This window comes from Hippocampus comes, unplaced genomic scaffold (genome assembly GCF_001891065.2).
Source record: "Hippocampus comes isolate QL1 unplaced genomic scaffold, H_comes_QL1_v1.1 scaffold110, whole genome shotgun sequence".
NCBI lineage: Eukaryota > Metazoa > Chordata > Actinopteri > Syngnathiformes > Syngnathidae > Hippocampus > Hippocampus comes.
Window position 1 is genome coordinate 202,394 of NW_017805498.1, and position 24,284 is coordinate 226,677.

At 42.4% G+C, this 24,284-nt stretch overlaps 1 protein-coding gene across 1 annotated transcript in view; it reads right to left on the reverse strand.

Moving 5' to 3' along the window:
* kdm6a (lysine (K)-specific demethylase 6A) overlaps positions 1-24,284 on the reverse strand; it is a 53,338-nt gene that overhangs the window by 11,643 nt on the left and 17,411 nt on the right. The window contains exons 7-18 of the mRNA XM_019876886.1: positions 18,731-18,785; positions 18,277-18,311; positions 12,445-12,538; positions 9,111-9,237; positions 8,573-8,671; positions 7,940-8,159; positions 7,570-7,710; positions 6,799-6,891; positions 6,618-6,695; positions 4,048-4,155; positions 3,580-3,963; positions 1,325-2,175 (exon numbers count right to left, since the gene is read on the reverse strand). Of these exons, the coding sequence (XP_019732445.1) occupies positions 1,325-2,175; positions 3,580-3,963; positions 4,048-4,155; positions 6,618-6,695; positions 6,799-6,891; positions 7,570-7,710; positions 7,940-8,159; positions 8,573-8,671; positions 9,111-9,237; positions 12,445-12,538; positions 18,277-18,311; positions 18,731-18,785 (2,285 nt within the window). The remainder of the gene's footprint in view (positions 1-1,324; positions 2,176-3,579; positions 3,964-4,047; positions 4,156-6,617; positions 6,696-6,798; positions 6,892-7,569; positions 7,711-7,939; positions 8,160-8,572; positions 8,672-9,110; positions 9,238-12,444; positions 12,539-18,276; positions 18,312-18,730; positions 18,786-24,284) is intronic.

Here is a 24,284-nt window from a genome sequence, read left to right on the forward strand (position 1 = left end):
AAACGGCATCCATTGCAGAGTTCCCAGGCAAAAACCACTGCCGTCCAAAAAGAAAACAAAGGCTCGTCTCACATTTGCCAAAAAACATCTTGATGATCCTAAATACTTTGGGGAAAAAATTCGGTGGACTGATTAGTCAAAAATTGAACGTTTTGGGAGATATGTGGCCCATTACGTCTGGGGTAAAAATGGCACAGCATTTGATAAAAAGAACATTATGCCAACAGTGAAGCTTGGTGGCGGCAGTGTGATGGTCTGTGGCTGTTTTGCTTCCTCAGGACTAGGACAACTTGCTGTGATTCATAGAACAATGAACTCTGCTGTCTACCAGAAAATCCTGAAGAAGAACGCCCAACAATCAGTTTGCGCCCTCAAACGCAAGCGCTCTTGGATCATGTAGCAGGATGATCTGAAACACACCAGCAAGTCCCCCTCTGAATGGCTTAAAAAAAAAAAAAAAACTTTTGGAGAGGCCAGGTCAAAGTGTGGTGTGACCTGACAATCAGTTCATGCTTGAAAACCCTCCAATATGGCATAGATAAAAAAAAAAATTCTGCGACGATGAGTGGGCCAAAATTCCCCCACAGCAATGTGAAAGACTCATTAGCAATGATCACAAACGCTTGATTTCAAACATTGCTGCCAAGTGTGGCACAACCCATTATTAGATTCAGGGGGCAATTAATTTTTCACATTGGGAGAAGTTGGTTTGCAATTTTTGTGTGTCTAAATAAACTAAATTGGCATTTAGAAACTGCATTTTGTATTTCCTTGGGTTGTCTCTGTGTGATATCAAAATTGGTTTGATGAACTGAAATATTTGTACGTGTGATAAATATGCAAAGAACACAGAAATCAGGAAGGGAGCAAATACTTATTCAAGCACTGTACATCATCACACAGACAAAACATGCATGCCAAAATAAAATAAACACTGAAATCATGAATCACATTAATATCACAATAAAACTTGTTGAAATAAATATTGAAATACTGATATGGATGAACAGATAGTGACAGAATTCCTGAAATAGTGAAATAAATGTATTTAATGATGTATTCATCTAGTTTTGGAACTCGAGAAATGATGAGTAGAAATGTGTTTAATAGGCTAACCATTTATTAATATACGTACAATTACTGTTCCAAAATATTCAGAATAGGTAAATAAGTTTTATTTTTATTCTTTTTTTTTTTTTTTTAAATCAAATAGTGTGCATTTCTGTGTGTGTGCAGGCTAGTGTCACTTCTGTCTTTTTAGATGCCATGTGCAGGTCGAAACGTGTAACCACAGATGGGAGTGGAAAAATAGGGAGGATCATACCTGCACGCTTTGAGCACATCGCTGGAGCTGGGATAAATGGAAACAGAAGTCCAGGGAGCCAGACCAGCGGGGGCCAAGTGTCTGTGAAGGGCCCCTTCAGAAGTCCCCACCTTTTGCGGGCTACGAGAGTCCTCCTTCCCATTCACTGTGGGCCCCTGACTATCAGTCTGGCTTTTAAGGCAGGAGAGGCTATTGCTGGAGTGCACAGCGGTAGTGGTGGTGGTGGTGGTGGTGGTCGTGGTGGACATTGGCGAGGATGCTAAGACGTGGTCCGAAACAGCATTGGCAGCATCCACATGGACATTGTTGATTTTCTCTGAGAAAGGCCCTCCGTGGTTACTACAGTTATTATTATCGTCATTCGTGGTGGTGGTGTTGTTGGCTTTTCCCTTTAGCAAGGCTGAGAATGGAGGATTGTCTAGAGTAGGCGCACCGGAGGCTGGAGAGCCAGGTTTGTCCGTCACCCGCAGTTGGATGTGATTAGTCAATCCCTGTGCGGGAGTGGCACTGGGGGGACTTGGGATTACCCCTGTGGTGGTGTCGGGACCTAACGGCAGAGTGGCACCTGCTCCCGTGTTACCCCCGGAAGGCGCATTGTCTTTGGTGTGGAGCCCTGAGGTAGTGGTGGAGTGGGGAGGCGAGGACAAGTGGTTGGGGGTGGACCTGGGGGAGGTGGGGGATAAGGAGGAGGCGGAGGACGAGGCAGTGCAGGGCCCAGAAGAATGTCCCACCTGATTGAGAATAGCCGAGGAAGAGAATGCGGTCTGAGGGAAGGAGGAGGAGGAGGAGGAAGAGAAAGGGGGTTCTCCATTGGGACCTGCCGAATGTGAACCTGGACCTTTGTGAAGCCCCTGGACAAAGAAGAAGCACACTTAATCAACCGCAAAATTTAACAAATATCTCCCTTGAGTTCTGAAAATATGAAGTGGCTTGGGTTGCTTTTTATGACATTTGTTTTTGACTTTTTCAATTCCTGAATTGCGAGTGAGGTTTTGGGAATTCGACGTGTTCAAACTACCATTATGTAAGACCTCGCCATATCTCACATTAGATCAGTTCAGCACACACCAAAGAATAATACCTTCATGGATGCGATATACACACACACACACACACACACACACACACACACACACACACACACACACACACACACACACACACACACACACACAAAACAAGTGTCTTTTCCCCTCTAAAGGCGCATATTCCAAGAGGAGTAGCCTCACCACATGGTAGAGAAGACTGTACGCAGAAAGTTACATGCTTGCAGTCAAAGCAAGAGGACTCTCCATACCATATTATTTGTGGGACAAATAAAGGATATCTTATATGCAATGTCACATATCAGCATTCACGGCCTGATTCAACAGACACAAAATCAATTGCCTAAGCAAAAAGATGTGGAAGATGATCTACCAACCATGCTAAACTGTCATGCATTTCACTTTGCACATTCTGGGAGGAGTTGACACACATACATTAATTTAACCAACATAAAATTAACAGAGCGCAAATCAGTATGATTCATGTTAATTTACCTTACGAGCATATCATTAGCCCTGCGGAGGTCTAGGTATCTTAATTATGACTTTTGTCAAATTCGTTGCTTGTTTTTTACCAAGGGACAAGTACAGTACATGCCCTCGACCGTAATTAATATATCCAGGGGGTGTTTTATCAGTGTTGGCACGGCTGGTGTACTGCTCCTCGTGGAGGGGTCAAATGAAGGAAATTTGTGTCTTTGAGGTGTCTTGATTTTCGTTTGAACACTTTCAAAACTTCTCGTAGGACGTTTTGCCGGGGAATGAATGGAAAAAAAAACAAACAAAAAAAAAACGGATAAAGCAATGACGGAAGTGGGTTTCCGTCTGTCACCTTCATCACTTGTTAACTGACTGGAGAGGGAACCAAAGACACGCGACTGAATGTTGATGAGATGACGCACGTAAAAAAAATAAAAAAAAATAAAATTAAAAAAAAAGGCATGTATATGACAATTTATCAAGTCCAGAAAAAAAAAAAAAACAATTGTGTCCATTTTATTTATCGAACGTTAAGTCGATACAGTAATTATCGTGAAAGGCCTACTTCAGGTTTCTTCCCAAGAGGGTGGTTTTGCTTGCCTCCCTCGCCTTATGTAGGGTTCAGTTAAGGCCAAATTGGTCTTTTAAGTGAGAAGTGTGATCTATAAATAATATTCACTTGGATTGACTAGTGTACCCTCTGCCCCAACAGAGAAAATGGTGGTTTACCTGAGTGTTAGCGTTGCTATGTGGGCTCCTCCATGTCTCGTCTGGATGAGCGGGACTCGCGCTGCTGGTGCTTGGGTGACTGACGCCTGTGCAGTTGTGAGGTAGAGAGTTCTGCTGCGCGTAAGGCACGTTTCCGTTACTTGTGCTGCCACCTCCTGACACCGCAGCGTGGTCCCCTGCTGGGGACCTGGTGTCGAGCGGCCCAAATGAGGGACTTGAGCATGACCCGTTGGCCGTGGGCTGAACAACACACGGCGGTCTGATGGCTGCATGGTTCTGGGGGGAGGAATGGGGGAGGCCTTCACGGCAGTTGGGGGATTTGGCCTGAGGACCATTAGGCAGGCTGGGCTGCAGCTGGGCACCCGCCATTGCCTGCTGCCTCAGCTGACAAGGCAAGATGGAAAGACTGAGAAATTCTGAATACGTGCACTGTATTTTTTTTAATATTGCAAAAGTCAAAATGTGTACCTGCTGCTGATGCTGCTGCATGAGTGAAAACTGGTTCTCCAGCTGATCCAGCATCTGCACCTGGAAGGGCTTGAGGATGGCTCTGTTGGTTCGCAAGTGTTCCAGAAGCTGCATAGACCACATTTTTATCCCTTTTCATGTCAAAATCTATACAGACATCATATTAGAAGATGAAATTAAATGAGATATTCTTGATTGTATTGTAAACATGCAATTTTCTTTTACTGCCACTAGGGGACCTTTTGTCAACATGGCCAATAGATCAGATGTCCCCAAGTCTAGAGTAGCCATTCAGGTCAAGAAAATGTCTTTCAGCCAACCAAAATGTGTACTATCATTCACTCTTAAGCGATTTGAAAGCACAAACAGATAAATAAAAGAAAATGTCAAAACAAATTTGAGAATATTCCCTTCATCCGTTTTATAAATCCAGGCTTTAAGACCTATTCAAAATCATAAAAATAAATAAATTAACAAATAGGACAACATAATACCTATTTCACAGCCATATTGGCAACAACAACAAAAATCTGTGAATTTGTGTTAATTTCTCAAACGTGGAAATGTGGAATGTGTGCAGGGTGTAAGAATGCTGTATTTTAAATAGGCTACTCACACGACACCACAGACAACAGGCCAAGTCCAGGTGTGAAAAAAATTGGCGAACAAGTTGTTTTTTTGAACATCGGTTGCATTGTTTTCTTACATGAATTAATTATTCCATGGTAGGAATATGGGGATAGAGAGACTTGAAAAATAAACACTATCAATCAGAACTCAACAATGAATTAACAAAATTGAGATCAGAAACAGTCAACTCCTAAGCTCGAGCTCCACGAGATATTGAAGCTGGGCTGGGATAAAAAGTGTGCAGCAGCACTGGCACATAGCTGGCTAGCGTAAGCTGCTGTTGCTTCCTTTACATTAACAGCTTGCTGGCTGCCTTTAGCTGCTTCTTCTTCCTGCTCGTGAGTTGCTGGCTATCTTACAACAGACAGATTGAAAAACTCTCTGGAGGGAGTTTGCTCCTTTCCTCTCATAGAGGTTAAGTGCTTGGATGACTTGGCATGGGACTCTAGCATCTTCATGCCTATTGTATTCAGCCAAATTATTTTCTTTGCATACAATGCAAAAAGCCTCAACCAGATAGCAATCAACCCGTTTGTGCCAAGGGTGAAAGGATTGTTTATTCAACCAAGCTTCGGTAAATTTATATTTCCCCATATCTCTAATATGAAATGTGTGGCTAGGTCAGAGGCTAACAAAAAAGTCCTTTGAGTGAAAATTTTTGTGCTTAAAATGACTGCGTTCAATTCATTAAAATTTTGCTGTGGAAGGTAGCACACACTGATTCTTTTTAAATAATATTGCACATGACCAAGTCTGTACAGGGTATCCATAAAGTCCCTTTACCATTTCAAAAAATTATTAAAAAATGCAATTGATTAGATATTTTATTCAGATTTGTTCTATTGTATTCAGCATTTATTAAAGTTTTTTTCTTTTAATACACTTCTACATGGGCACCATTAGTTGCACAATTTCTTGCCATGTTCGCTGTAGCATAGCCTCATCAATTGTGGCAATGGCATCAGTAATCCTTTGCTTTAGGTCAGTAAAGTGCTATGTCCCTCATCTTTGTTCTTTAACATAGCCCCATAAAAAGAAGTCCAGGGGAGTGATATCTGGTGAATGTGGCGGCCAAGGAATTGGCCCATCCCTTCCAATCCACCGGTCTGGAAATGTTTAATTGAGGAACCCACGAACATGCAGCCCCCAATGTGGTGGTGCACCATCTTGCTGAAAAATTATGGTTGGTTGAAGGTCATTCAGTTGTGGTGCCACATATTCAGTTAAAAGGTCAAGGTAAACATTTGCAGAAATTGATGTCTCGTTGAAGAAAAATGGTCCAATTATTCGATTGCACATGATCCCACACCACACATTCACCGTTGGGCAGTGTGATAAAAAACTTTAATAAAAACTAAATACAATAGAACAAATCTGAGTAACGAATCAATTGCATTTTTAATAAATTTTTGAAATGGTAAAGAGACTTCATGGACACCCTGTATATTGTCCAAACAGAGATTGTACCCAAAATATAAACAGTGAGGGTCAATAATATGGGGGTCCTCCTTATAATTAAAATGCATTATTATTATTATTATTATTATTATTATTATTATTATTATTATTATTATTATTATTATTATTATTATTATTATTATTATTATTATTATTATTATTATTATTATTATTATTATTATTATTATTATTATTATTATTATTATTATTATTATTATTATTATTCATTCATTCATTTTCCGAACCGCTTGATCCTCACTAGGGTCGCGGAGGGTGCTGGAGCCTATCCCAGCTGTCTTCGGGCAGTAGGCGAGGGACAGCCTGAACTGGTTGCCAGCCAATCGCAGGGCACACAGAAATGTTTAGGAAGAAATGTACACACTGCAGTTTTGAGGCAAGAAGTTGTGCAGGTTAATTTAAGAGCAGGCAACTGAGGACCTCTGGGATTGAAAGCACAATGATTTAGCACATATCTCTCCAACCTGGAGCTTCTGCGGCGTAAGGTACCAGCTGTGGACCGGATGTTGAATGGCGCTGTTTGCACATGCGTCTGCAACACTCTGCACACAACCAAAGGAAGAAAAAGAGGAAGTCAGTATATTCATTCGCCCAAACTGCAAACTGTGTGTGGACTGGGCCCTCATGTGCATCTCTTGGCATTACTTTGGCTGGGCTGGCAGTGCGTTTCTTTTTGGCAGGACTGGCCTGTAGGTCGCTGGGATTGCTGGTGCTTTGGGCTCCCTCCCCCTTACAAGCCTACAAATCCAGCAGAAAAACAGCTTGTGATGACGCCCAAATGCGTTTTGGCAGGCAAACCCCGAAAAAAAAGCAATAAAAGGCAAAAAGTCCACTGAAGTTATTTTCAAAAGAGAAAGGGAGAAAAATAGACACGGATCCTCTGCATACACCAACTACATTTACATGCTTACAAATAAAGATGTATGACAACACTCTGATTAAAATACAGCTTGGTTTCCCACCTTAAATCTTAATCAGAACAATTGATTAAGGTCTTAATCAGAGTCTTCATAGTGTGTTTGTGGAACGATGCAACAATAACATTGCATCAATGTGGTAACATGGAGTCGGGTCTTGTGGCTGGGTAAAATAAATTGTGTTTAAAAAAAAAAAAAAAAAAAAGGGTCTGTTTCTGAGCAGTATAATGACATTGCATGGGGAATATTATGTCTTGCAGAGTAATTGCAATGCAAGACTCGTACATCTTTACATGGAGTGCAGTGGGCCATAATAAGATGCTTGTCACGCTCCGTCATCATTTTTGCATCTGACAGACCCTTTAAAGATCAACACCTCACCGTCCCCTCTGAATCTACACCTCATTCTGTCCATGTCAAGATGCAAAGTAGACTATTAGCGCTACTCATTCTGATTCTCTGAGTGGCTGATGTCTCTCGTAGGAGCCGGATCTCTCACCTGCTGTGCCTGTGCAGCGTTCAAGGCCCCCTGCCTGGACGTGAGCTCAGCAGGGATGGGCAGGCTCCAAGCCTCCTCAATACTAGGGAGCATTTTACTCTTATTCTGCAGACTACCTGGCTGTAGGTTACACAATTGAGCCTAGGAGAAATTGTGTCAAGACACACGTTTTAGTGTGGAACCGACAACACAACACAAATTGGGGAGAACAGATCACAGATGTTTTGTGAAATGAAGATGCTTGATCATTACAAAATGATGAGATGATTCATATCTTGATGCTCAGATATGAAAATGATTTCGACTCGCTTTCACCAAATGACTCAAGAACTGGGTTGCGTACAGCTTTTACTCAAGGAATACAGTCTACCTGCAGCAGCTTGATGCGTTGAGCGAGCGCGGCGGTGTTGACACAAGCCTTGCTGCGCGTGGCATTGATGTAGCACTTGATGGCGTCATGCGGCTGTCCGCAGCTCTCATACAGCGTGCCCAGGTCCATCCAGGCAGCGGCGTGGTTGTGGTCCAGTTGTACAGCGCAGATGTAGGCTTGCAGTGCATCCATAGGCTGGTTCTGCTGCTGGTAGAGCACCCTGAAGACAAACACAAAATGGTGAAACTAGTGCTATGTTTCTGAAAAAGCTGATTCCCAGAATAATGAATAGTATGGATTTGTAAAATCCCTTTTGTACAACTTTTCTTTCCTCTTGTATTTTTCTGTATGAACGGAACAACATGAAATGTGAGGGACAAAGCCAACTCTTTCTGGATTTAGATGTGTCCGAAAATTGGCAGGATGATGCCTTGTGAAGGGCTATCCTGACATAATGTCATGATGTGAATGTGGGATACCATGTTATTGTGTGAAGGCACAATAATAGGTCAGGAAATCCCTTGCTTCGCCATCTTCAATACAAAAGGGAAAGGGACATTTCTAATTTCCTTTCATGAATCTGATGCAATAATTCTGCATCAAGGACAGTATAGGTAGTTTCTTCTTGCTCACCCTATGGAGCACCAGGTGTCAGCGCTGGCCTCAGACTTATCGATGGATTGACGATAGGAGATGAATGCATCCTGCACTTTGCCGATACTAGAGTAGCACCTGAAAGAGGAAATGGAGGAAGATGATGACTGACGATAATATGTTGGAAAAAACCCATGAAAAATACAGAAGCAATTGATTAATTTGGATACTTTGAAAATGCAAATATTGATCTTTGCCGTTTGAACTAAATTGCGCTTTCAGATAAACTCATGTTCTGGTGATGAAAAATGAGAACTCACTAAATTAGACCTATTGTACATTACTTTTTTTTGACAGACACTTCATGTATAATGTTAGGTGAGATTAGCCACAAGCATAAAGGCTCAGTCAACTTAGCTCCGAGGATCATTGGGACACACAAACACCTCCCCCAGGATAAGGTGATGGCTCTGACAACACTGTGTGGTATTGAGGTACTTCATACAGGTAATTGTATTGAAGCAAGATTGTGTTACCATGACAACACTTGAGTTTAAAAGCTTTTTTTTCTCCTCACCTGCCAAGAAAATACCAGGACTGGCCAGAGTTTGGGTCTGCTTCTAGAGACTTCTGCAGACACTGGATGGCATAGCTCTCCTTGGTGCCTTTATCCCCAAGCTGCTCCACCGTGTGATGCATCCAGCCTACAGGAGAACAAAGAAAACAACTTAAAACCTTGAAGAACATTGTTCACATTGAACACCGGCAGATTTCGAGCTGGGTGGAATTGATTGCTCTCAAAAAGATGGAATATTTCTTACAGTAGGGCTAAACTATTAATCGAAGAAAAAAGGATTCATTCGCAGAACGGCATGTTGCGTTCCCAAGTTCCTGATGTTCTGAAAGTACCCTGAATGCACCATGTTGCCTATGTAGCAAGCGTGGAACTATGTGTTGTTCCTAAATACAATACATACAATACATCTTGATTTATATAGCGCTTCCACAACAGCTGCAGCTGTAACAAAACGCTCCTTTAAGCTGACACCCCAATGGAGTATACTGTAAAACTTCACACAAAACAAAAAGAATTACACACATTGTATACTTAGATTCAAACCATTTGTCATTTTTAGAACACTGCTTGATCTAATGCTAAAGTCAATGTCGTATCCCATTAAAATGCTAACGTGAAATTAGCGTTGACTTTAGGAGTAAGGCGTAGAAAAAAAAGTAGTGTGTTTCCGGTAACTCGACCGATCGAGAATTTCTACGTCAAAAAAAAAAGTTTACGGTCGGCATTTTTTTCAAACAACCCTCTACATTTTCTGTAGAGGGTTTACATCGGTGCAAACTCTCGCGATATTCACGTTGAGCGTGTGCGTCGTTTGCCCTGTCGTCTGCCAACAACATTGAAACATGGCAGCGGCCGCGATCTCCAACGACAGTTTAAACTGCATTTTCTGTGTTACAGTCGCGTGCTCGCACCGTAATGTTAAGAAAATAGCATCCATTGATGTATCGAAAAAATAAAGCGAACTATTTGATGAACACCACGGGCCGAGTAAAAACCGAGGACGGATAAGGGCGGAGGAGGGCGGAGGAGGACAGCGGAGGCGGCGGCACGCCCCGGCCCCCGAGTCCGAAGCAGGGAGAAAACTAAATAGGTGGCGGCGGGTTCAATGTCTTCTTGTTTTATGTTTTATGGTTATTTTGTTTACATTTCTGATGGGGAAAAAAAAGAGATAATTAAAAAAAAAACTTTGTCCGACCTACCGACCCTATGCTGAAATTTCTTGTTACCGGAAACACATGGTCTTTTTTTATTTGGCCTAATATTCCTTAAAAAAAATTTAGATTCACACAAACGCTGTGGAAACACATACACACATTACTAAAAGGCACATTAGCTCAGAGTGCTATAAAACAAAATAGCATTAACAAATCAGACCTCCTTTCATGTCGAATTACACTACAGGTACCAGAGTGCTTTCACTGCAAACAGACCACTGCTCCCTCATAATTACTACTCTCCAAAACCTGTGGCGAGATCCACTGATCGCCATGACAACCTAAGCATGCTAGATTGGTAATGTGTTTTACTACAGAGGGTGGGGAGGCTGCTGTCTATGGTGTGACCGAGAGAAGAACCATCCATTGTCCATCCATCCATCCATCCATTTTCTAATCTGCTTATCCTCATGAGGGTAGCAGGCATGCTGGAGCTTCGGGGCAGTAAGCGAGGTACACCCTGAACTGGTTGCGAGCCAATCACAGGGCACACATAGACAAACAACCATTCGTGCTCACAATCATCAATCCGAGGGACACTTCGGAATGTTCCATTAACCTGCCATGTATGTTTTGAGAAAGTGGGGGGAATCCGGAGTCCCCGGAGAAAACCCACGGAGGCAGAGGGAGAACATGCAAACTCCACAAAGGAAGGCCTGGAATCAAACCCTACACCTCTGCACTGTGAGGCGAGCGTGCTAACCAGTAGCTCAGCGTGCCACCCAGACAAGAACTTAGAATGCTAAATGCCATCGATATAAAATACTACATCCAGGCTTTAACGGCTACATAAAGCTTCTTCAGTTGCCAAGACATTCCTAATCAGTTCTGTGTGAGTAGTCGGTTTTAATGGTTTAAATTACCATTATTCGGCTTTGGAGGTAAATGGAAATACATATTAAAATGACAGAAACATCACAAAGTGGCCCTTCAAAACGGCTTGACTAAAATATATTGTTTTATTTTATACAGTGTGAAATTACAATTAATCCACGTGTTCTTTGTGGAGAACCCAGCAAGAGAGGATTGACATAACCATATGTTCTTTCAAATATCAACAAAGGATCACAGAATCAGATAATTAGATGATGGCGGCGCCAATTTCTGATTTGTCTAATAAAATATTTAATTGCTTTCAACACAATACAGCAGGAAGCTTTTGAAAGACAAAAGTACCGGCATTGCAGAATTCCATCTAACAACCATTGTCCTGTCTGTAAAAATGTCTAAAGATGGCTGATTCTTTAACCCAAGCTTTTATGACTGCACTACCTCTGGAAAATTGCAATATATGCAAAGGCTACATTTGAAGGGGAGGTCAACCCCAAAATGTTCTTTTCAACCCCAATAGTCGAAACACAGCATTCTGATTCATATTTAGTTGTGGAATATGAGTTGAGCAGTAAAATCCACCAAGCTTTTAGCCATATCAGGGGGCAGCCATTGCTGTTAACTGAAAATGACAAGAGTTGGTCAGGGGTAAGGGAATGACCAATCATGGCTCAGCTTCAGAAAAATGGTGAGCTCTGATTCGTCATTGGCACATTGTTTAGGCACACATTGCCTCTAAAATCTCTGATTGAAGAGTGTGGCGCACGATGATTTGTTTCCCCCCAAAAAATAAAGGCATAAGATGGGGCCAGAGAGGGAGCATTTTTAAACAGATCATTTTAATATTCTACTATCAGGTCAATCAGACTGTTTTAAAATATATGACGGTGTTTTTATATATATATATATATATATATATATTTATCTTATATATATATAAAAATAAAACACACACACACACACTGAAAACTATGTCAGCTGTAAATTTCTACTCACATAAGTGTCTGGGTGAAACCTATTCCACGCTCAAAAATGCTTTGGAGATATAGTCATTTAAAAAAAAACTCATCACAATTGCATTGTGTTTATATATTCAATAAAGTCAATAAGTAATGGCATTATCAAATATCGGTACATAGAAGCTACGAGTGCTCAAATTTAATCACTTGCTCTCGTACTCAGTTCAGAGGGAAAAAAAATGGTATTGGTGCATCTCTACGACAAATAAACTACCAAAGTGTCACTTCCTGATTTTCATCCACATGACTGAGGTATCCAGTGACACTCACCAAGCTGTTGCAGTGTGGTCGCCTTCACCTGAGCAGGAAGATTCTCCGTCTGCAAGAGACTTTCATAAGCTTCTTTCGCTGCTCGGTACTTCTTCTGCAGGAGAACAGACAGAGACACGGACGCCGATCCAGTCAAGACAGGACGGTGTGTTTTATGACACGAGGCATACAGACAAAAGAGCTCCTCACACTTGTAATGAGTGTCTGGACAAACACAAACTTGGGAGGGGGAAGGTCATAGACTAAAAGGAAAGACCAGACTCAAGACGGCTAGACCATTAAAGTGTGTGATTCAGTCAGGTGGCCACCAACATCACCATTACAGGTGTATATGAAATGTGAGATGCTGCTTATTTTGACTCTGTGACCTTACTAACCTGGCCTCTGAAATAAAGAAAAAATACCATACAGATACGGAGTATTTGCTTATTTAATAAAGTGGAGGAAAACACAAGATGATCCAAATGATTTTCAGCCCGATTTTATGTCAGCAAAGGTCATATTAACTGAAGGTTTGAAAACACAGGGATCAAACTCACGGCCCACTGGCCACATCCAACCCGCCACGTCAAACTCAAGGACTTTTGGAAGATATAACATCTTCCAAAAGTCCTTGAGCCCATATTTTGTTTGAACAGACATCAAATTGAAAGTTAATGATTACCGTATTTTCCGGAGTCTAAATCGCAGTTTTTTTCATAGTTTGGCCGGGGGTGCGACTTATGATCTGGAGTGACTTGTGTGAAATGGTTAACACATTGTACACAGCACATGTTATTTTCACATTAAACCGTAAGAGGGTGCTCTTGGCCTGTGTTGATACTTTCCACGTTGGCGGTAACTGATGAAAACAATTGACGATGACTCTGACGTAAGCGATGTAGAAGAGGAAGCGCTGCATCTTCTAACGCCAGAGTTGGCGGAGTGTTTAAAAGTGACACTGAGCATGAAGATTTCATTGGATTTCGTGATTTGGAGTGACGCTGATGGTTTGGTAAATTTGTTAGCATGTTCTTTGTGCTATAGTTGTCTAAATAACTCTTTAATATGTTACGTGAACATACCAGGCACATTCACAGTTCGTTGTTTAAGCGTCATGTAACCTTAGCATATCGTACACTTATTCAGCGTGTTGTTTTCTATTTTATTTTTATTTTAAATTGCCTTTCAAGATGACATGTATGTTTTTGGTGTTGGATTTTATCAAATAAATTTCCCCCAAAAATGCGGCTTATACTCCAGTGCGACTTATATATGTTTTTTCCTTCTTAATTATGCATTTTTTGGCTGGTGCGATTAATAATCCGGAACTTCGTATAATCTGAAAAATACGTTATTTGCTAAAAACAATATAGTTCATCAGTTTGAACATTAAATATCTTGTCTTTGTCATGTACTGAATTAAATATAGGCTGAACATTATTTGCAAATGGGCGGCACGGTGTTTGACTGGGTAGCACGTTCACCTCAAAGTACAGAGTTCGATTCCAGGCCCCGGCCTTCCTGTGCGAGTTTGCACGTTCTCCCCATGCCTGCGTGGGTTTTCTCCGGGTACTCCGGTTTTGTCCCACATTCCAAAAACATGCATGGGAGGTTAATTGATCACTCTAAAGTGTCTTTGGGTGTGATTGTGAGTGTGAATGATTGTTCGTCGGAGCGCCCTGCGACTGGCTGTCAACCAGGTACCCCCCAAGACAGCTGAGATAGGTTCCAGGACGCCCGAGACCCTCGTGAGGATAAGCGGTTCAGAAAATGGGATTGATGGATGATTTGCAAATCATTGTATTCTGTTTTTATGTTGAACACAACATCCCAACTTCACTAGTTGGGTTGGGACACTTTTCCGTTAGTTGGCCGCGAGACAGCAGCACACGCTCGCTCAGTGGTGGCAGTGGCCGCTGCTGCCGAAGCGGGCAGGGGGAAACCAGGGGTTGGCCGACCTTGCCACGACCTTACTCAGAGGACATTAGAAACACTACGTTCGCCAGAAGACCCACCACCGGGATGTCTGCCTCCATCGCCACCGGGCTAGGGGGGCTGCTGGCAAGGCAGTGGTGGGGTGGCTGGGTGTGTCGCGGGGACGTCTTGGCCTCGCTGCCAAGCCTGCACCCAACTCCTGGCATTGGAGAGTGACTCATGGGCCTGAGGAGCCCTCCGCCTGAACACCGGCTACTTGCCAAGGAGGGGGAAAAAAAAAGTTTACTGGAGGCGATTAACTTCAAAGAGGCTGCTTGTTTACTCTGCAAGCAGCGCATGATATTGTGCGCTGCATAGAAGTCCCCTCAAAACACAAGAGCAGCTGATACCGGTGACATTATTGCCGATTACTGAAACCTTGAGTTCTTAAACCACAACAAATCATCAAACCAATTCTCAGCCGATGTCTACTCTGCATGAGTCTGTGGCAGTTAGAATGGGAATTCGGATAGGGGTAGGTAGGGTTAGGCTGCGTCAAACCAGAAAAGCGATCAGCAAAGCAGAATTTTTGGACTCAAATCAGAACAAATCTTAGAATACTGTTGCGGTCAGACTTGAATAAGACAGACAACTCAGTATGTGTGACGTATGTATGTGGGGAGTGCACATGCATGGTGTGGAGTTATGCCACTTTTGGAGCGACACGCCGATTGAAAACAGTTAGCCAGCAAAGGAACATTAAATGAAACTGTTATGCAGTACAGTCAATAAAGCCCATCTTTGCAATGTATCAACTCCTCTGTCGTTTGCTGCGGGCATCTCATTCAATTGTGGCAATGATCGAAAGTTAGCCCCGAGGACGGCTCCTAGCTAGCGAAAAGCTGGTCACACCCAACAAAGATGAACCAAGGTGCAGAAAGCAACCAGGGTTCGACCTTTTGGCCACAGTATGAAGTGGGGATCATGGGTAATGATGCAGCATACTGAGTGAGAAGCTGCAGCCAAAAATTGCCAGTGTACTCTCTCTTTCATGGCATAAGTTTTCAATTTGGTGAATGTGAAGCTTTGTTTAGCGCTTTGGGGATTATGGTGTACATAAAGCACTATAAAAGTACACTGGTTTTACCACTTGCATCAAATTGGATTTGTCACATGTCTGTTTCAGAAAAGTATAAGGAGTACGCTAGTAGCTAACTGGAATTTAAAAAGTGACTAATATATCCTGGGTACATCCTTGCATCCATCCATTTTCCGATTCGCTTTATCCTCACAAGGGTCGGGTGGCATGCTGGAGTCTATCCCAGCTGACTTCAGTAGTATGCGAGGGACACGCTTAACTGTTTGCCAGCCAATCGCAGGGCACACATAGACGATCAACCATCCGCGCTCACACTCACACCTAGGTACAATTTAAAGTGTTCCATTAGCCTCCTATGGAATGTGGGAGGAAACCGGAGTACCCGGAGAAAACTCACGCTGGCACGGGAAGAATATGCAAACTACACACAAGGAGGCCGGAGCCGGAATCGAATCCTGCACCTCTGCACTGTGAGAACGACGCGCTATCCAGTCAGCCACTGGGTCGCCCATCTTGGGTACAGTATACTGCAATAGCTAGTATGTAGCTAATCTATAGCTTGTTACCCATTGCATATTTTCTCGATCGGAAACAGTAACAGTTATGAAGCAAGAAGAACCAAAAGCAGGATAGAGCTAAGAACTCGTCTTAAATTCAATAGCTCTTTACTGAATCGGAGTGCAAGTTGTCACAAAACACCGTTAATATTATTGTGATATATGATAAGCACTTCAAAATACATTGATAAAGCCACGTTTCACTGTTACTGAAACGGCAGCAGAAGCTGTGTAAAAGAAAACGGCTGATTCGGGGAGCAGTGAGGAATGCTTTTGGGGGGGGAGGGAGCCGGATTCTTATAAAATATGTATTCATGTGTTGTGTGGGATCGCCTGAGTAGATGTATTACACTTGCCTTCCATTTAGCATGACCATACAATCTCAAATTGCTGACAAAAAGGCTTAATTAGAGAATGTAAGCCCATTTTAAAACATTCAAGACCAAATGTCTTCAATTATAACACCATATCATCTAGTGACTAGCGTATAGCATTCAGATTTGTGTGTGTGTGTGTGTGTGTGTGTGTGTGTGTGTGTGTGTGTTGGGGGGGGACACCGAAAGGATGTGCCTCTTACCTGAATCTCATACAGATGAGCAATGTGGAACTGAACTGTGGAGAGGGAGAAACAGAAGCAGAACAAAAAATGAATGAAAATGTTCTTGTTCAAAATCAATATTACATGTTCGAACTCGCAGTGGTAACAAATTGCATCCAGCATGGAGGGCAGATAGGAGGTATAGAGCGGGACAGGAGGGTGTATGAGTGTCGACATGTGATGTGAAAAGGCAGTCAGCATGTGCAGTGTGCATTTGAGATCTCGCAGCTCTCTTCTTCTGCTCGTCTCCTAGGCAACACAATTTTTAGGGAGGATACGGCAGCAGAGAACGGAATAATTTCCTGACTTTCTCATGTTTTCTACATGTTCTCATGTTTTCTACATGTCGTGTAGGGAAGAGACGCTGCATTGATTCATTCATTCATCGCAAATTTGCAGGAAATGGTGAGTGGTCAGTGACTTACTTTCAGCCTTGGACAAAGTGCAGAGGTTCGAGTCGATCAAAGCCAGCTGAAAATGCTGCAGAAAAGGGGAGGGGGAGAGAAGATTTCAATTTCAGTCAACCTCTTGTTAGGGTACTAACTGCAGTGCTACAATACCTAGAAGGGTGGAGTTATATACTGTAGTTGGTTGGCATCAAATCAGCGCTCTTTTATGTTTCCCATGTTACAACTTTTCAAGATTATCAAAATCAATTCAAACTACAGTATGATGGGGAAAGGTACATTGTGTGTGTATGTTGGGAGGGTGCTCACGACTAACATTGGAATCCACTGACTGGCAAGACCAGCTCCATCGTTTACAATTCTATGTTTTGAAGCGTACCAAAGTATGCTAACTGAATTACAGAACCATAACAGCATCAGTGGTACGGTGTTTTCAGGGTAGTGAAAGGAACCACTGGAATCTGTTGCTTGGTCGACAGACTATGAGCTCCTTGCATTAAAGGGTACTAATATAACCAATCTGAACGAAATTAACTTTTTGGGAGGCTACAATTGGGTTACCAACCACAGTGGTATAGAGAAAGACGGCGCTAGACACACCTCAGTCTTGTTTGACAAACAGCCTTTTTTCATTTCCACATTAAAAGCTTTGAAGGATACCACGCAAGTTTGCTGAGTGGATAACAGACGTCACCTCAGACAAGAGTACAAATGATCCCAACATTTGTTACTGAATCGGAGTGCAAGTTGTCACAAAACACCGTTAATATTATTGTGATATATGATAAGCACTTCAAAATACATTGATAAAGCCACGTTTCACTGTTACTGAAACGGCAGCAGAAGCTGTGTAAAAGAAAACGGCTGATTCGGGGAGCAGGGAGGAATGCTTTTGGGGGGGGAGGGAGCCGGGTTCTTATAAAATAATTATTTGTTTTTTTTGGGGGGAGGGGGGGTCAGATGATGATGATGACGATGATTTTTTTTTTTTAATATGCATTTTTTGCCTTTGTCCTAAAAAGTCCGTCATGAGCACTTCTGGCTGCGAAACCCAACCCAGCTTGTCAACTTCTTGGCTGAAGTCGCAATGATTGTTTCTTTAGTTTATTTTCTATTTTTTTTCCCCCCACCAAATCAGATCCACCTTGTGACAAGTTCTCCTCCAGTCATTTGTGGTTAGTGTGTGTGTGTGTGTGTGTGTGTGCGTGGTGTGTTGTTTTTGTGTGTGTGTGTGTGTGTGTTTGGGGGGGGACACCGAAAGGATGTGCCTCTTACCTGAATCTCATACAGATGAGCAATGTGGAACTGAACTGTGGAGAGGGAGAAACAGAAGCAGAACAAAAAATGAATGAAAATGTTCTTGTTCAAAATCAATATTACATGTTCACCCCATAGAACTCGCAGTGGGAACAAATTGCATCCAGCATGGAGGGCAGATAGGAGGTATAGAGCGGGACAGGAGGGTGTATGAGTGTCGACATGTGATGTGAAAAGGCAGTCAGCATGTGCAGTGTGCATTTGAGATCTCGCAGCTCTCTTCTTCTGCTCGTCTCCTAGGCAACACAATTTTTAGGGAGGATACGGCAGCAGAGAACGGAATAATTTCCTGACTTTCTCATGTTTTCTACATGTTCTCATGTTTTCTACATGTCGTGTAGGGAAGAGACGCTGCATTGATTCATTCATTCATCGCAAATTTGCAGGAAATGGTGAGTGGTCAGTGACTTACTTTCAGCCTTGGACAAAGTGCAGAGGTTCGAGTCGATCAAAGCCAGCTGAAAATGCTGCAGAAAAGGGGAGGGGGAGAGAAGATTTCAATTTCAGTCAACCTCTTGTTAGGGTACTAACTGCAGTGCTACAATACCTAGAAGGGTGGAGTTATATACTGTAGTTGGTTGGCATCAAATCAGCGCTCTTTTATGTTTCCCATGTTACAACTTTTCAAGATTATCAAAATCAATTCAAACTACAGTATGATGGGGAAAGGTACATTGTGTGTGTATGTTGGGAGGGTGCTCACGACTAACATTGGAATCCACTGACTGGCAAGACCAGCTCCATCGTTTACAATTCTATGTTTTGAAGCGTACCAAAGTATGCTAACTGAATTACAGAACCATAACAGCATCAGTGGTACGGTGTTTTCAGGGTAGTGAAAGGAACCACTGGAATCTGTTGCTTGGTCGACAGACTATGAGCTCCTTGCATTAAAGGGTACTAATATAACCAATCTGAACGAAATTAACTTTTTGGGAGGCTACAATTGGGTTACCAACCACAGTGGTATAGAGAAAGACGGCGCTAGACACACCTCAGTCTTGTTTGACAAACAGCCTTTTTTCATTTCCACATTAAAAGCTTTGAAGGATACCACGCAAGTTTGCTGAGTGGATAACAGACGTCACCTCAGACAAGAGTACAAATGATCCCAACATTTGGCACTGTCCTTTTAGGGCACCAAATTCAGAACATTTTCATGTTTACAAGTTACAAAGTAAAGTTAGCAAAACAAACCAATCCAAAACACACCATTTTTTTGTCACCTGTTGTTGTGTTAATACCCAAAGACAGTATATAGATTGGGTGCTACACAATCAACGCCTGAAAATGAATAACTGACCTAATCTATACTGATTTTTACCACCCATTGGTTGGGGAACCAACTCCAGTGATATGATATTGAAATGCTGCTAAAGACACACCGATTGATGGACTGTCACAGCTCAGCCTTTATTTTTATTTAATTTTTTTGAAGCCCAGACTGTTGGGGCACCAACCACAATGGTGCAGTTCGGCTCGACCCTCTCTTCGGTACAACATTACTGAAATCACAACTCGTTGAATGGACCAAAAGTCCCACAAAAACCATACATCTGGGCCAAAGTATTCCCAAAAAATAGAAGGTAACAACCGTCATGGCTCACCTGTTTACTGGTTTTGGTCATGAGCCCGAAAGCACTGTGATGTCATTTTGATTTGGCAAGTAGTAAAATGAGAGATGGATAAAACAGGTGCCTTCTGCAGCTTGACTTCCCCTTTCCAAAATACATGTTTTCCATGCAAAATGTATGAAAATGTATGCTGCATTAAATCTTTTTATTTTTTGGCCACAATTTTTTAGAGTTTTTATTTTTGTTGCCCCACCATGTTTTCATTATTATTACGGTCCCCAGTTTTATATTAAACATACCAAAATATGGTCGCTGATTGCATTCTATTGAAACTTCATGTATTTTAGAGTCCTGGACACCAACAACAACACAGTAGTGACATCAGAGAGTAAAAACAAAACGCCTTCCATAACAGACCAGATTTGTTCAGCAACTGCGAACACATGCGTCAACAGAAAGTCAGCCATTTTGGCTCCGGTGGCTGTACTTAAAACTCCTCCTTGTGTGTTCACCCCACGGTAAACATATGTGAACCATGTATACAGGAGAGATGGGCACATTTTGAAGCTTTTCTCATAGCGCGTGGGTGGAGAATGGTGAATGGTTTGAGAAATAGCCATGAAAAATCCACCCAGCCAAATTGGGCGTGGGGGTTTGGGGCCCCTTCATCGCTGCTTTGATGGTTTTTAGAATTGCATGGCGGCGTGTATCAAATCCTCTGGAGAGAGGCCATAAATGGCCCACATGCCATAGGCTGCCCACCAATGCGTTAGACAATGCAAGCGTGGTGCTGTATCTGGGTCAGGTGGAGACAGAATACATTCTACTGGCTTCGCTCACTTGCCACTCAAGATTCACAGTTACACTCTGTATCGCAGATATTGAAACACCAGGCATTTTATTCACAGAAAGGCCCGACAATGTCACAAGAGGCAGTGACGGCCACACAGATAATCAACAACCGGAATGCATGAGGGCCTGCGGCGCCTAGCACGTGTGCACACAGAAGCGTGCACACACCAGCTTTAAATAAATTGCCTCACAGACTCACAATGTTACTTGTCACAATCAGACATGCACAAAAGTGTTACCTATGTTACGGCGGCTCGTCAGCCTCCCCGAGGAAGCCTTCGCGCATCCTCCTGCAGATCCCTCCTGTCCTCACCTTCCTCCTCGTTCACACTTTGGCTGATAATGCGGCACTGACTGTTAGCTTGACATTCCACCTCCCTCCTCATATCTTTTGCCTTTCTCTCTCTCACTCGCTCTTTTGCTCACTGCTGTCTTACTTCCCTTTGCCCCCTCCTCCTCCTCTTCTCATCTACTCTGGTGTCAGTGATTGCTATTCAGCTGCAGTGGTCGGTGCAGCGAGAGAAAGAGATGACACAGAATATTACCTCAAAGCAGCTACACCAGCTCCGGTTTATTTCCCTAAAAATAAATGACGCACCTCATGCATCTCATTTGTTACATTAACTGTCACAATCACTATTACAAATGTTAACCCACAAGACATAGCACATATACATTTATTCACACTAACAAAACGCAAAGCCGTGAGGAACCCACTGTTAAAAATATCCTGAGAACAAAACTTCAATTTCATCACAATTCCGGAAGCAGTGGACATTGGCACATTTGGGAGCTGCTCCATTGGAAATTTTTCTTTTTAGTTTTAAATGGTTAATCACTTTCAGGATCCATCCCATCACTGTGGCCGAAGGCAAAACCCATGAAGGCTTTCACCAGCCTTGGTGCAGTTAATTCCTGCTGCCTGGGACCTCTGTCACCATTTTGAGCAGCTACCCCCCTCAGTTAGATGGCTACTTCAGTCGTCAGCTTCCATCCTGTTGGCTCAGGTGATCCTACTTTTTCCATCTGCCATGTTATGGTGGATTTTGCTCCTCCTTTTCCACTTCACCTGTCACAGCTTGGTGTCCACCTCCAATGGTGGCTCCTTTCCGGCTTAGGTTTTGGCAATGCCCTGCTCATCTGTGCAACTCATCAGGCTTGGCTGTTGGATTCCTTCTCTGGCAGTGACCTTCGCTTCAATGTGGGACCACAGAGTTCTTTGCACTCCTCGCTGAGTCCACCGTGGCCTCTACTAGGAACTTAATTGCAATTCCGTGATGTTGGACAGCATCCTGTGTTCTGCACTCTTACTGTTATTTCATTATCATTTGCTTGTGTTTATTTTAATCTTAAAGGGTCTTTAGGTGTCCAGAAAAACGCTACATAAATTTGACTTACTGTGATTAACCACAGAAGCTAAAGTAGCCGGTGTCCTGCACATCTTGACTTGGCTGTCATCTCAAACAGCACACACAGGTGGCCTCAAATGCAAGACAAAAGTCATACAAGAACCAAATCAAATTTCTTTGTTCACAAACGGTCAACAATGAGTGACAACAAATGTCAAAAATGACTCATGATCTAGCGACGTGTTCTGATTTCACTTCAATATTCAAACTGCTGAAAATTCATAACTCCAAATTTTGCAAGCTTCAACGTGTTGTTTAACTTAGGAGATTGATTCTGCCGTATGGGGCACACACTTGTTACCTCATCTCCCATTCGCGAAATAGACACTTGCCAAACGATGGGAGTCCGTTTTATACAGTATTGTGACGTCATCATGCAACATTTACAACATCATAACTCAGTGTGGTTACAACTAATTGAAGTCACTTGACACCTTGGAATTTGATCCTGCACCATCGGTGACAAACTGTACAGTATTTGTGCTTAAAATACATCCATGCACTCCCTCAGTCCAACATCCCATTAACTGCAGTCTTTTCGGAGTGTCTTGTTTCAATCCAAAGTACTTGAATCCCAAGTGCTGGCGAAGTGGATCATTTGCACAATGTGCGTGTGTACATTTGATGTGAAGGTGTGTGATGCTGGCATTGAGTCAGAACTCAGGGCTACATTCAAAGCTGATCAAGGAGATACAAGCACGTGCCAATATGCCTCGCTCGATAAAGTGCAGCCAAGGTGTTTGCACGGACACTGTTATGCACCATTTCCCTGTGTTATTGTATTGATTAGGTATTTACAGGTAAAAGCAAGATTAGCAATAATGATATTAAGTCTATGCATGTTCACTGTAATTTTCTGGTGTTGAACAAATCCGAAACGAAGGAGCATTTTACATCTCTCATTTGATCTTGGTTCACTTGAGGTGGGTATACACTGTGTGCTCGACACAAAATCTAAAAATTAAAGTGATCACCAATGAGGTGCGTTGATATTCATGGGTAGTTTCAATTTCTTGCTTATTTAAAAGGGTACCAATTAAAGTATTAGTGGTGTGGAATGTTTTAGTCCTATACTGAAATATTCTGCTCAGTTTTTAAACATTTTTTTAAACAATGCTCAATCATACATCACATGCAGACATAAATATATACATACAGTACATGCATATACTGGATGCATATATATGTACCTGTATACACATACACATTCATATATATACAGAGGTGCCGAACCCAACCTATTCATATGCACGTTCACCGAACCCTTCATTACTGAAAAATAAAAATCTGATTCAAGAAGTGTTTCTTCAGTTTTGCCAGTGCGAGACTAGAGTTGCTGAACTTGGCATGGCAAATCATGCAGATTGGATACAGACTGGATGTTCCTTAAGTAATTGACATTAAATTGGACTCATTTAATTACTGTTGTACTGTGACAAGAAAAACTGTTTGCAACCACGAAAACTGTTGCCGAATCTCTGAGACCGTTTGCGACCTTAAATGAACCTTGACGAATACTCAACATTCACTACGTTCACAAACACTCGCAAACCTTTGCCGCACGGTGGGATCTGGACTGAAAGGCTGACAAAGAGTGGCGAAACAAGCGTCACATCAAGCAAGAAGAGAGATCGCGAAGCTAAGGTGAAAGAGTGCTTCTGTGTACAGGACACTTTTCTCAGAAATGTGAAATGCACTAAGGCGGAGAGCAACCAGCTATGAAAGGCAAATTATCAGGCTCAGAAAATGTCTAGAGAGAGAATAACAGCTACACAGTAACCACACACCCTCAAACCTGAAGTGAATCACAATAAATTACAATAAAAATATTCCAAACCTGCCCGAACTGCACTGAAATAATCTAAATCCCAAAAAACAATGGCAGAACCTTTACACTCGAATTGTGATCTTCCTGATCCAGACTCAATCCGAAATCCAATGATGGTCGAACTAGCGACTTCTAAAATCCTATGCAAATAATGCAAATAATCCGACGGTGACTTTGCTTTGTACAAAGTCGAGAGGATAATATGAGGCCTAAAATCAAGTAGCAGGTAGTTCCCTCCGGGATAGATCTAGACCACAGTTTTTCAAACACTGTGCCGCGGCACACTGGTATTGTCAGGTACTC